Genomic DNA, 13,594 nt, shown 5'->3' with positions numbered 1-13,594 from the left:
AAGAACCTAGGTCATTAGCATTCCAGTAGAGTGACATGTGATCTCTATCCAATGTGTGCGTCCATCTTAATGTCGCCAGAAGCGAGACAACTTGCGTCTTTTTATTTTCCAGAACAATTCTTTTAAAGATCCTGTTTCACAGTAATATACCATGACATGGTTTAACATCATTCCAAATAAACACATCTTGTCACTATTTTCAGAATGCCATAAAATTCTGCTGTTGTGCATTTTAATTTAAACTGAATTTTGACGAGTGGAGAGCAGGGTCCGCTTTATGTCAGGATAAAGACCCAGTGTGAAGTAATGTAAAAAAAAAAGTCCAATTATCGGGGCCAATTTTGGACATTTTACCAATTATCGGCATCCGATTTTTCACCTCGAGTCACATGCATTACTACAGGAGAGGTCCCACGAGCAGAGAAAGGTAAAGCGACAAGACCTTGCCCAAATTTTAATAAACGTCAGTCTACTACAACTCACAACCACTTGTAACATTGCTACGAGCCCTTTTATGTCATATCAACGTAAGGGAAAGTTCTACTCGACTCACATTAAGATGCCTTGAGACTAAATCTAATCGCTCTCCCATTGTAACGTTGCAGATTTGCAACGACATGGCTCCAGACATAAATAAAGTTGATGATAATACTGTGAGGGACTTGGTCTAAAAGTAAGAAATGAATGAGTGCCAGTGTACGTGTGTCTGTGTGTGTCTTCCACATGACATGAAAAGCTAAACTCAACTTTGTTTATAGAGCACTTTAAAACAACCACCGCTCCATGTTGTGCATGGTGCAAAAATTGACAGCAGAGTACTTTTAAAACAAAGTTGTCCATTTTCTAAGACCTGAAAAAGCTTTACCATGTTGTAAATCACTGAAGTTGTTCAATAAATATGTGCCTAAAGGCATTTAACTTTAAGTCAAGTTTTGAAGTTTTTTTTCCTCCTAAAAATTTTGACACAACTGTACCCCTTTTTTCTACAAATGAATATTGGTTGTCGGCCTCCACGACTACTAATGATCGGTCCATCACTAATTCGGAGAAAAGATAAGAGGGACATTCCAACTAATTAACTCCACCCCTGCATCAATACATTCCATACAAGCACTGCAATTGGGGGAAAACAGCAAGTATGATTGTCTAAATAGGGGCTGAAGGAGAACATGTCATATGCAAGCTGTCGGGAGTTTAACGACCAGTATGACATGATTTAACCCCCAAAAGTTGACAACACGAAGCAAAAGGGAACAAAATAACATAACAAAAATAGCAATCATAACATTGCGCAAGCAGCAACATGAAAACTGAAACGTGAAAACTGGCTTGTCTCATGGTGGGAGCCTTTTCCGTTAAATTGGGTCGTGCAAGTGTTAGTACCTGAGGCCAGATTGGGTGAGCTCTGGACCCTCTTCATGGGTGAGAGCGTGAGCGACATGGCCACGCTTTTGCGAGCACATCCGCCGCTATCTGAGAACATCACATGCACGGCAAACACACGACACATGCACACATGCATACAGGCACAAGCAACACACAGAGCACATGCAATTTAGCTTAAATAAAATAGCAGAAAGAAAAAATAATTGATATTTGAGGTTATTTTCAAACATTCATTAGGTAAACCAAATAAGGCTGCGCCACTTCTGTCAGGATTTTTGCAGGGGGTGAATAGCCTAAAAGGTTTGGTAAAGGCTGCTTTCCCTTTAACAATCAATGTACTGTAGTTATACGCTAAACAAGGCTTGTTTGGATATTTGGGGTGGTGTTGGGGGTGATTGTGGTGCCGTGGATTGGGTGTGCCAACTCTGTAAGGGCTGTTGTCGGTGTAAACAATCTGAACCTTGGCAGACTGTGCACGTGTAGATTTTAAAGATGAAGCGCTCGTCTCCAGCTGGCATAGTAGAACAGAAGTCAGAACGGGACGCCTGCCAAGTGTAGCTTTAGAAAAGTACTCATGGAGGAATACATCACAGTGAGGCGGAGAGCAACAGGTTCTCCACAAAATATCACTGAACTCAATATGGACCGATGCCAGAGCAGCAAATTACACTTGCAAAGTAACTGTTTTTAGAAGAAGGCTCAAATAACACGAGTGTATGAGATTCTGGTTCAAATGAATGGACAGGATGACATTTAATGCATACCTGTATTCATATTGAAGAGCACTTCTTTGAGATTCCAAGCTGGGTGACACACCTTCCTGCAAAAACAAAAACACAACGCACACCTTTAATGTCTTCGAAACAGATCTCAAGTAGCGTATGAGTGGAAATTAAAGCAGAAGTGACAATGGTCAAATTTAAATATTGTGAATGGAAGCATCATAGAAGATGAAATAAAAACTTGATTCTGTACCAAAGTCAACTTTAATTGTTATTTTGCACTTCAAAGTGTAAAATTTGTTTTTATTGACTTTATTAGGGTTACTTCTCAGGGACCTATAATTTATCTCATGTTTGAGTTGGAATTTTTGTAAGTCAAATGTTAGGAATAAATGAATCATATACATATCTGCGATTTGCTGGTAACCAGTTCAAGGTGTACCCCGCTGGAAAAGGCTCCAGCACACCCGCGACCCTCGTGAGGAGAAGTCCCAACTAGTCGACGCAGCCGATGACGTATATACGTCGGAGCGCACAATATACCGTTGACGTCGCTTTAAAAAAAAGAACGAAAACAAGTCGATGTCGCGTGTCGATGACGTAAATACGTTAGTACGCACAACATACCATTGCATGTTGTTGATACGTATATACATCCACACGTGCATGCCTTCAGTTGTAAACATGTGCGCACCACAGACAAGAAAGGAGAACAGCATAAATGTCGGAGCCGCCGGATCCGAGCATTCCAGGCGGGGAACAGGAGAGCGGCATCCCGTAGCAGCTAAAAAAAACGCACAAGAAAGTCCAAAGTATGGACAAATTTCAACACAAAGTCCAACGAGTACGTTGTCTGTAGCCTTTGTAAATCAGCGATGAACGAACACCTGAAGTGACGTCACCCGGGTGTACTGCTGGAAGACGATAGAAAGCAAAAAGCTAGAGATTTTGAAGTCCATCTAACCAACTAACTAATATGCAGTGGTGGGAAGTCAAGGCCTTGAAGGCTTTCCTAACATAATCAAGAAATCATGATAATATTTTTCACATTGATGTCATTTTATATCCTAGTGTTGAATTTTTAGGTTAGAGTTTTTATCCCATCAGAATTCAGCGAGCTCGTGTTGCCAGGCAGAATTCATAATACCAATAGCACTATTCGTCCAAGGCCTTCAGGTACAACCGTGCGGGCATCTGTTCTCTGTAAGCAAGGGGGCTTTTACTGTTGATAGACAGTTGCAATTGCCAATCAGATCGTGAGTCGATCACATTGTGATTGGAGAGTCACTCATGAGGGAGCAGCGCTATGCAGAATCAACACATCAGAAAGTCATAACTGGCGACCGTTTGAAAATCAAAAATATATTCTTGCGTTTTTAAACCACAATGGCCGAAGGAGGGAAAAGTTTGGATTTAATTGCAGATACACTTGCGAGGCCATTTTCAAGATGGACCTTTGAATAGAAGCTAAGTCATGCAACACTCACTCAGTCGTGCGGAAGTGTCTTTCTGTATATTATTTGTCCAGCCATGGTGTCATAAATGATGGTAATATGAGGGAGATTTATTCAAGTTGGACAAAGAAGGACTTCACTGAAGGCCTACGTGTGAAATGTCCGGCCCACCACTGCGAATATGCCACGGTTTTGCTGAAGTAGTTGCTATGTGTGACGTATTAACGCGCAGACAGGGAGAACATGCAAACTCCACACAGGTTGTCCGCACCGGGATATCGAACCCTGCACCTTTCAACTGTGAGGTGGACATGCTAACCAGTTTATAACCAGTTGTCCACTGTGCTGCATAAATTACAATAAACCTATTTATCAACGTGCTCCTGTTCATACTTTTCGTGACATGTTTGACGACCAAATCTGTAGGACAAGAAAATCTTAAAATGACCTCTGGCTGTCCAAATGTATTACACTTGACTTTAAAGGTTCTATTTTTTTGGGGACTTTAGCTGCAACATATGGGAGACAAACAGGAAGACGATACAGAACGCAATGTTCACTGCCCCCATAACTCTCTTCTGTTGCTATAAGAAGTGTAGCTAAAGAAGGCGTGATTGGTATGGTGGAAATTGAAAACCAAAAAGACCCATCATATGGGAGTGGGGCATTATGGTGGGACTTAACTTATGTCATGCGTACAGTTAAGTGGTGGATTAGACTGATGGCGGCAGGGATCACATGTGGCCCGCTATGTAGGCCTCCTGTAAATGATCTCGACATGTAGCACATGGCTAACATGACGAGTCACTCAGCTTCATTGTTCACTCTAGTGGTGACCAACTAATTCCGTTGCACTTAAAGCAGAGGTGGCAAACAATTAATTATGGCAAAAGATCAAACATTGCTGCCAAGCTTGGCTCAAACACAATAACGAAGACAGAAATCCTTTGCAATTGTTAAAAATGGCCACGTCACTCCAAAATGACCGACGTCAAGCATCTTTTCAGGCAAAGGTTCTTGCAACATTTTTGTTGGTCTGGTCATATTCGTCAAGCCTGCCAAATGTTCTGCGATGTGAACCCTTGAAGACAAGTTTGCCTTTGAAGGATTGCTGGAAATGACCAAAAATTAAAAAAAAAAGCTCATTTTAAATGAAAAAAGTAGAACTGCTGTGTTTTTGGGATTGCCTTCTTGAAACTTTTGTGAGTCCACTCTTACGCACGCCTGACTCCTATCAAACATACATTAGAAGCAGGAAGGAGATTTTGAATTTAATGATAACAACAAGGTAATACAGCTAACCTAGTGAAACTGAAATGTTTGTGGAATTCAATTCTGCAATTTCGCCAGTCGATATAGTCCAAATTTGGTCATAATTGGAAAAGCTCTCCAGATTAATTGTGTTTTGAAGGAACCCTGCAAGAGAACATAATGACTAAAATGGCTACTTCCAAGCGACAAAAAGGTACAGAACATAAACTGTCAGCCTCATCACAGATTTACATGTTGAGAGGTTGATTTACGTCGGGATTCATTTTGGGAAAAGGCATGCGGCCATATTCTGAGATGACTGCTAAGTGCCTTCTGCGAGCGACTGATGGGATAAAGTGTGCACCGTAAAGCTTGCTGACACATTTACAGCCTCGATTGAGACAAAAACCGACGCTAACGTCATACACAAGTGTGATTTCTGATTCTGATTCTGATCATGTTGGCTTTTGACTGCAACAGAGAATCACACCAGCAACCACAAAATTCACAAATTACTTTTCCTCTGTCGGGGACCCACATTCCACACGCTAACACAAATAACAGCACCTTACACCATGTGAAGAATCATCATCAGGTGTTCCATTAACGCGAGGTTGCCTCGCAAACAAGCAAATTTGATCATTCACATTTCCATTCAGTCATCATACAGTGAAATCTGGCATATTTGTTGTTCAACATTCGCAAATTCTCTAAAAGATTTGAGAACCAATCCTCCATTATTCACTGTAAAACTCATTTATTGCTGCGTTTTTTCATATTTTTTGCTGAGCCCAAAACTAATTAATTCCTTTGATGCCTCCTTATGAAATGTTGGTGTTGTTGTACGATGTTGGTTTGTTTTTAGCATTTAGGATATATTGAATGTACATTCAAAGTGAAAGTGAAAGTATGCCTCTGCAACAACTGGCACTGTGAAGTCAATTTTAGTTCGTACTCAATTCTAGTTTGTACATTGGCACAAGTGAGTTTTTAATAAAATGTGTGCGTGAATCACACATACTGTTACATACAATTAGGAGGACAAGATCCAAGATGGCTCATTTTTCACGAACAAGCTCAGTTTATATATTTTTTGGTAATGAAACTGAAATTAGATATCATTTTATCCAATAATTTTGGACAAATTAGTAAATAAGTGACGACTTGAAAAAACACCTCATTTTACTAAGTAATATAGCCGCACCCCCCACCGCTCTACCATGGTACTGCAGAGTCAGTGAAGGGACCGGTTACAAACTCTCCACTGGAATTCATTGCTTACAACGTCCAAATACCGTGATCATTCGGCACTAAAATTCATGTGGACATCACTACCTATGACCACTTCAACATATCAAAAGAATTAACCTCTCCGTGGCTGATTTATATGAGAATGAGGAACTGTGGAAGGTACATAGAATATGCTGTTCGAACGCGGCACACTACTTTGCTGATCACGGTGAGGCCGGATAAAAGCACCAGTTGGTATATTTACATAGACTGAAGTGGGAGTGAGTAGATGTGCACATTTATTTGGATGAGGATTGGCTCCAGTTTTTTGACTGAATGGGGTGTAACAACAACACATATTTTTAATTTTTTGGAACGCGACAGCTCCGGGCTACGCGTATACGACTCAATGAAACGTTCCAATGCGGCCACACTCGGCTGGGCGGCCTCCTTGCTGGAACTTTTTGTTCGCTGAACATTGACGCTCTTGACGAAAAGCACATGCCGCTTCGCAATGCACAACGTTCAAGAAGACCCCCTCCAGGGTTTATCGATGAGGAGTTCATCCAAAACCGACACCGACTCGCACCGCAAATGTGCATGGGAGGCAAGAGCCAGGCATCCCCGGCACCAAGTTACCGGTAAGAAGCTAATTTTGTTGCAAAAGCTACTTAAGAACGTACGTTTTTTTTTTACCCGTGGGTGGTGGGAGAGCTAAACATCCATGCCTGGCTGCCGAAATATGGGAAATGTTGGGGTTTGTGTGCACATTCTTGCTTTTGTCCGCGTCAGCCTGTGTAAGGGGAGAATCGATCGGCACGGTATTTTGGATTTTGTGGAGGTGATCACAAGAGCTCACGTTTGATGTCAATAAACCCAAACTATTGTGCAAAACGCTTTTATGTTTTCACGGGTTCAAGTGGACAAGAGTAGAAATGTGCATTTGAATTTTGGTGGTGATCGGTCGCCGTTTTAGACAACAGAACTGACAAGTCTAGCAATATTACCCCGCTTGCCTCCCTGCTGTGATGTAGACCCTGAAACCGGGAAAAAAAACGAGCCGAGCTCCAGAAGGGGGCATGCCAATTTGTCGTAAATCTCATCACAAAAACAAAAACTTGAAAATGTGCAAAGAAGACCCCCTGAGATTGTTGAGGGGAACCGACAAAAAGGTGTACATCCAGGAGTATTTCTTTTCCCTAATGAATGTTTTTTTGAATTTCTGTTTATTCTTTGGTTTGTCAGTGCAAAGTATGATTCTGAGTGACAGCATTACCTTTTGGGGTGGAACCTAATCAGGACTGGTAAGCCTCAGCGGCTGTTGTTGTAGTTATTCCCGTAGTTGTCAGTTTTATGAACTAGATGAGACACAAAATGCTAGGAGAGGGGTAAATAATATCAATATTTAATGTAGGGAAAGCATTTTATAAGACGCTGGGTCTATATCAAGTTGTGTGTTGTGGGATACTTTCAGCCTCCGGAGACCCAATCTTCACCTTCACACGGCGTCCCTCGTAAATCTATCTCCAAGCACCATACACACACGGACTGGGTAAATCATGAGTGTGGCGTCACGAGCTGTCGGCATCCAAACGATGGTGAGCTTATAAACAGGATCGTGTTTCTTGGGGACAGATCTGCGGCGTCACAGCAGCTGTGTCTGTGGTGTAAATGTTATGGCTGGACCGACTGGGAGGAAACAGTCCAAACACACCTTGTGGGGCGCACCACATTTCGCGGCAGAGGCAATCGTGAAAATTTGGTTTGGTTAGGGTTTGATGGTCTGACTCCCAAAAATGTGCTCGGTAACACCCCACAGAGTCTTTGGAAAATCCAGCCAGCAAAGCCAGTTTCACTTTGGAACATGCATGATTATTGTGAGTAAACCCCCTCAAAAAAGTATCAAAAAGCCATGCTTGGAGAGAACACAAAAATCGGACATTATGGTTTGAACGGTCGCATTTTGCCACTTTCAAAGTAGAGATAGACCAATGTGATTTTTTTCAGGGTCGATCCTGATTATTAGTAGTCAAGGAGACCAATAACCAGATATTTGTTTGCATGGAAAAAAAAATTGTCAAAATTTGGAATTTTACAAACGTCAACACTTAACTTTAAGTCTTTATGCAGGTTTATTCCGCAGCTTTTCAACTTGTAAATAGGTTTTTGTTTTTAACTTAGACAATAGACATCTTTGTTCTAAAATTCTAACAAAAATGTCAAGGAGCAACCAGGCACAGAAACATCTTAGGAAGTGCAGTGAAAACTTCAACAGATAAATAGGTCCTTAAAAATTCCCACAGTAAATAAAGTTTTCCAAATAAAAGTTTAACTCAAAAGCTGCTTTATGTTTTAGGCTCAAACAAAAATAAGATTTCATGGATTTCCCAGACTCCGGGGCATCACTTAGAAAGTTGACCCAATTTTTAGAATATCTCTTATCGGCTAGCAGATTTTTTTTAAAAAGGGAGATGCCGCTGATGAGGCAAAATTCTGAATATCAGCTGCGCTTATCTGACGATAAGTTTGCTCCATCAAGTACACTCGGCACTCAATTGTCAGAGGATTCGGGCTTTTTTCATGATATGTTAATTGGAATTAAAATAAAGGTAATTGGGAGTTACAGTTGAGGACTTGCAATTGCCTTTATGATTCAAATTCTGTTGAAAATTTATCCACATTTGAACCTCGTATAGTGTACAAAATTGCAATGAATTAGTGTTCGTCAGGGTGGCACATCCGCCTCACAGTACAGAGGTCGGGGGTTTGAATCCACCAGCCTTCCTGTGTGGAGTTTGCATGTTCCTCCCGTGCCTGCGTGGGTACTCCCACATTCCAAAAACATGCATGGTAGGTTACTCGGTGTGATTGAGACTGTGAATGTTTGTCTTTGCCATTGGCTGTCAACCAATTCAGGGTGTACCCTGCCTATTGCCCAAAGACAGCTGGTATAGGCTCCAGCATACCCGTGAGGGGAAGCGGTTTGGATAATGGATGGATGGATGGATGGATGGATGGTTTTTGTCATCGCTTGTGGGTGGATCAAGGGAATTAACTTGGATGACGTGCCGTAAAACGCGATAATCCAATAACCCAACTCTATAAGGTCATGGTTTGACCAAAGTGCAACATAAAAATGTAACGTTCAGACCTGCCAGATTTATTTTGAATCCCATGCCTATCGTTGTTTTGACCACAAAAATGTGTCCACTGAAATAACTGCGATGCAGTGCTGTATTTAAAAGAATGAAGGCCCTATTCCTTATTTGGAAAAGTTTTTCTTCCTGTCGACTAATTCGCATACCCACGGTGTCTCCTGAGGCCAGCCATGTCACATCTCTGGAGGACACAAGATCTTACGCCAGGACCTAGTGATATCCAGCTGACATATTTTAGTTCAGGACACAGGAACGACTACGTGGATAGACGTTCCTTGTTGGCAGTGTCTTAAAATACATTTGCTAATGAGCATAATCTGTTGACATCCTTTGAGTATGTCTCTGTGCGAGGCACCACACGGAGGTCAGGACCCTTGAGGCTATATAGCTTAGCTCCCTTGATCACTCTCGCCTGCTCTTTACATAAATACGTCCACCCGTATGTTGAGTGGACACTGGTTTAAATTGGTAGGAATGCCCATCTGTTGAACCCCTTCTACGCAACTTAAGAAATGCTTCAAGCGAACAGAATATGAATGGCAGAGTCACACATGTTTTTGTATGAAAACCGACTGGGTGTATATATAGTATTTAAAAAAAAGTGAAATAATGTAGAACAAAAAAATAAATCAATTGGCTGAAGGAATATGAAAACTCAGACATCTGAAAAACATGGTTCCTCTGTATTTTAGGGGTCCAGTCGAGAATGCTCCCTGGAAAGCGAGATAAAAATATCCCCTGAAGTCAGTTACAGCCTAGAATTTATTGAACATTTCTATTATACGGACAAAAAATGTCTCAAGGGCCTACGGCCAAAGTTGAATAGGCTGTTGGTCATTTCGGCTTGACGCAGCCATTTTCTGCAAATTACCATCTAACGTGAATGTAATCCAACTAGGAAAATTCACCCAATAGAAAATTGATCGGCCTCCTCCAGGTATCATATCCATGGATGGGCAAGGCTAAATTGCCAAGCTTTTTTGCCTACACCATCTATGAGTGTGAGCAGAGCATGGCATCAGATTTGACCACTTCCAGGAGTCATTATGGAAAATGGGCTACGAGGCGGCCTGGTCGTCGTTAAATTCGGCATCTGTCATAGTTTTTGCAGAACAACAACAACATTAATTGATTATTGCAGGACGTCGGCACTCGGTTTCTAAAGCAAAGCTGTCGCAATGGTGTTGTAGCGGTACAAATTACTCTTTGTCAAAAGTAGAACAACAAAAACACACGACAAATACAAAATCCTCATCAAGTGTGCTACTGTACATGGCTGGTTTTCATCAAACTAACTTTTTGAGCATGTGCAGCTGTGACGTTTTGGTTTTACAGTCTCACGGTTATTACACTCGCATATGATTATGCATGCTGGTTTTCTTTGTGGTCTCCCGGAGCCCAAATTACAGTCACTGGATAAACCACGGCAAATTCAGGCTTTTAGATGACTTAAAAGTAACTCACTCACTCAGCGAACTAGAAAGAGAGCTGAAATCAGGCAAAAAGTTAAGTATTCTATTTCCAACGTTTTTTTAATCGCAAACATTTTGCTTGGTCATACATGTAGTATACAACTTCTCTGCAAAGCCGTATGGTAATTGAGATTAGAACATTTCTTCTCAATCAATTACCTCTGTTCACAGATGGGATTATTGAAGCATATTTTCTTTAAACAGTTTGAACTCTGTTGCCTCTTACCGCACATTGCAAACGACTTCTTCGTGTAGTATTAAAAATGAGGCGATGTCTTTAATCATTACACTGATTGTGTGCTCACTCCACAATATCGTGTGAATCCATGTTATTGTATTTCATACTTCTCCTTTTTATTTAATCTATAACATGACATCAATAGAAGTAGCGCACCGAAAAATGTGGAAGAAATAAAGATCCTTAATCCTTTAAAGTCCACCCGGTGAAGTTAGCTAGGTTTTCAGCATTGGATACGTCTGCGGCCTCCGACACATTCCCTTGTGAGGCAGCAGGATTTGCAAGATCAAGCACAAGCGTTGCAAGGGCAGGGAGGATCCTGACCTTATTTGCTACTTCACACTCCTCTAGTAGTGCAGCATGTGTTAAACATTTTACGGAGGTTTAGCTTTTTCTGCCCCCCTTCGGGATTCCACGTAGTAAATGTTCAACCACAACGCAATGCCAAGTATGCGAGACCTGAGCTGGCATTTAGAGTCTACACTGACAAAACAATGTGGTGAATATCGAGTCATCAAACAGTCTCATTAACGACAAAGACATAACGTGCTTAGTCACAGTTAAAACAAAACGTTAAGAAATGAAACCTTCGATGCCAGTTGGACTGAAATCTTCTAAAATTTGTTTTGTGACATAATATGTGAAAATAAGACTTGTGTGATCAATTTTCATGAGAAACAACTACAAACTACAAATGTTTGAAAAGTGTCTCTCTTACACTTTATAGGATCTTAATTTTTTTTAGGGGCAACATTTTTCATATAAAACCACGAATGCATGACAACTTAAGCAAAGCTAACAGCTGCTTGATAAATGACTTCATTTTGGTTTTTGTGCTTAGGTTGGGTCGGTGTGCGAATGTTATGCGCAAGAGAATTTCAATGCAAAACAAGGTCGGTGGTTGATCCTGTTGTTAATCAGCATACTGTACATGCAACGGCGCGACAAGCAAAACAAGGCAATGATCTTTACTTGTTTTAAGTTGTTTTTATTCAGCTCTCCTGCCACTAGTTGAATAACAGCCACGTTCAACAAAGTCCCTGTTATCTGCCTTGTTTGTTCAACCTCGCCACTCATTAGCGGAACCCCCGTGAGGAGGCCGATACGCTGACCCCCACCCGCCGGCCCGTCCGTCCATGGCACAAGCGACGCAGAGGCCGTGTGTGTTGCGGATTGCATCACGGGCACCGCTAACGAGCAACAGGATCGCTAATGCAATTATGAAAAAAATTACAACCCCAGCAACTCGCCCGCTCTCTCTGGAGTCGAGGGCGCGGAAGGAGATGGGATTACATGTGACAAGTTGAGGCGTCTTGTCCTTTCTAAACATGGCTCTGAACAGCAGCAAAGAGGATGGTGGGAAAAGCATAAAAAGCAAGTGGGCACCTGGACTGAAAGGAAAAGGGCTAACAATTAGTTGTAATTGAATTCAAATCGCAATGTGGTAGAATGCAATTTTCAAATTTCAGACAATGCAATTTAGAGAAAAAAATGCTTCATCTTGCTTGGTTACAGATTATTTTATTGCACGTATTTGTTGAGAAAAATACATGGGAAGAGGGACCTTGATAACAATAAGCAAGTTGTAATAAGTGATCTCTCTTTCACGATCTCTTTCTCAGACGACCAACTAGCAGGTGTTGTTGCTGCTCTCCTTCTATTCTCTACGTCTCTGATTCTATGGAACATAGCAAAAGGTGTCATTAGTATTTGAGCCTGACCGATATGGATTGTTTGAGGCAGATGACGATTCTAATTTTCGGCATAATAAAATTCCGATATATTGCCGGTATATATTTCCAATGGCGGGCATCACACTGTGCTGCTTTGGGATCTCTGCTGTTCTGATATGGTGCAATCAAAAAAGTAAGCCAAAGAAAAAGCAAAACGCACTTGATGCTTAAATCTCACTCAAGTTGCTGATGTTTCCAAGCTGTTCAGGACTGTTTAGGTTCTTGTGTACTTAACTCGACGGTGCTGATACGTTTTCTTTTTTTAGTTTAGATTTCAAATCAAACTTTTCCCTCGGAAAATAATATATTGAACTTGTTATTCGCTCAGTCATATTAGACGGAGTAGGCAGGACACAGAAAACAGTTCAAGCTAGCATAGCACCTAGCATTCAAGCTGCCTCGAAAGAAATTACTTTTTTTTTTAAATATATATATATATATATATATATATATATATATATATATATATATATATATATATATATATATATATATATATATATATATATATATATATATATCAGTACGGCGCTGGCTGGTGTGACCTGCTTTGTGAGCGTGGGGCACAAGAGCCCTTTAAAAAAAACGCAGCTTTGGCGATCTCAAAATCACATTGACAGAGATCGCAATTTAGATCCCTAAACGATAAATCATTCAACTCTACCCAGGATGGCAACAAATGATGACATGAAGCTCCTCAACTGACTTCAACATAGTTCCTCAGCACAAAGATGCCACAAGATGGTGCCGAAGCAATTATGTTGCTGTTAGACAATGAAAAGCTCATTTTTTTTCAGCAAACAAATGAAGATGACTTGACAAATACGCAGGGAAACAGTTAGTAAACCACTTAAGAGCAAAAACAAACAACTCAAGTGTCAGAACTGAAGTAATAAATACAAAATCAGGTCTCTGAGCACTTGCAGCTAAAATTTTAAATTAATATTTTA

At 40.9% G+C, this 13,594-nt stretch overlaps 1 protein-coding gene across 5 annotated transcripts in view; it reads right to left on the bottom strand.

The window, feature by feature from the left end:
* Positions 1-13,594, bottom strand: part of sorbs2a (sorbin and SH3 domain containing 2a) — a 60,173-nt gene that overhangs the window by 38,065 nt on the left and 8,514 nt on the right. For 2 of the 5 annotated variants that reach the window (XM_088302011.1, XM_088302012.1), the window contains exons 2-3: positions 2,151-2,206; positions 1,384-1,473 (exon numbers count right to left, since the gene is read on the bottom strand). Coding sequence is in view for 2 of the 5 variants with exons in the window: in XM_088302014.1 (XP_088158140.1) it covers positions 1,384-1,483 (100 nt within the window). In the remaining 3 variants the exon portion in view is untranslated. Of the gene's footprint in view, positions 1-1,383; positions 1,499-2,150; positions 2,207-13,594 lie in introns of those variants that run through there. The other 3 variants (XM_088302014.1, XM_088302015.1, XM_088302013.1) reach the window with 2 other exon arrangements.

The sequence above is a fragment of the Idiotropiscis lumnitzeri genome, chromosome 8, assembly GCF_059441095.1.
Source record: "Idiotropiscis lumnitzeri isolate Australia: NSW breed Sydney's pygmy pipehorse chromosome 8, RoL_Ilum_1.0, whole genome shotgun sequence".
Taxonomy (NCBI): Eukaryota; Metazoa; Chordata; class Actinopteri; order Syngnathiformes; family Syngnathidae; genus Idiotropiscis; species Idiotropiscis lumnitzeri.
This window is presented reverse-complemented; position numbering and strand designations above follow the sequence as displayed.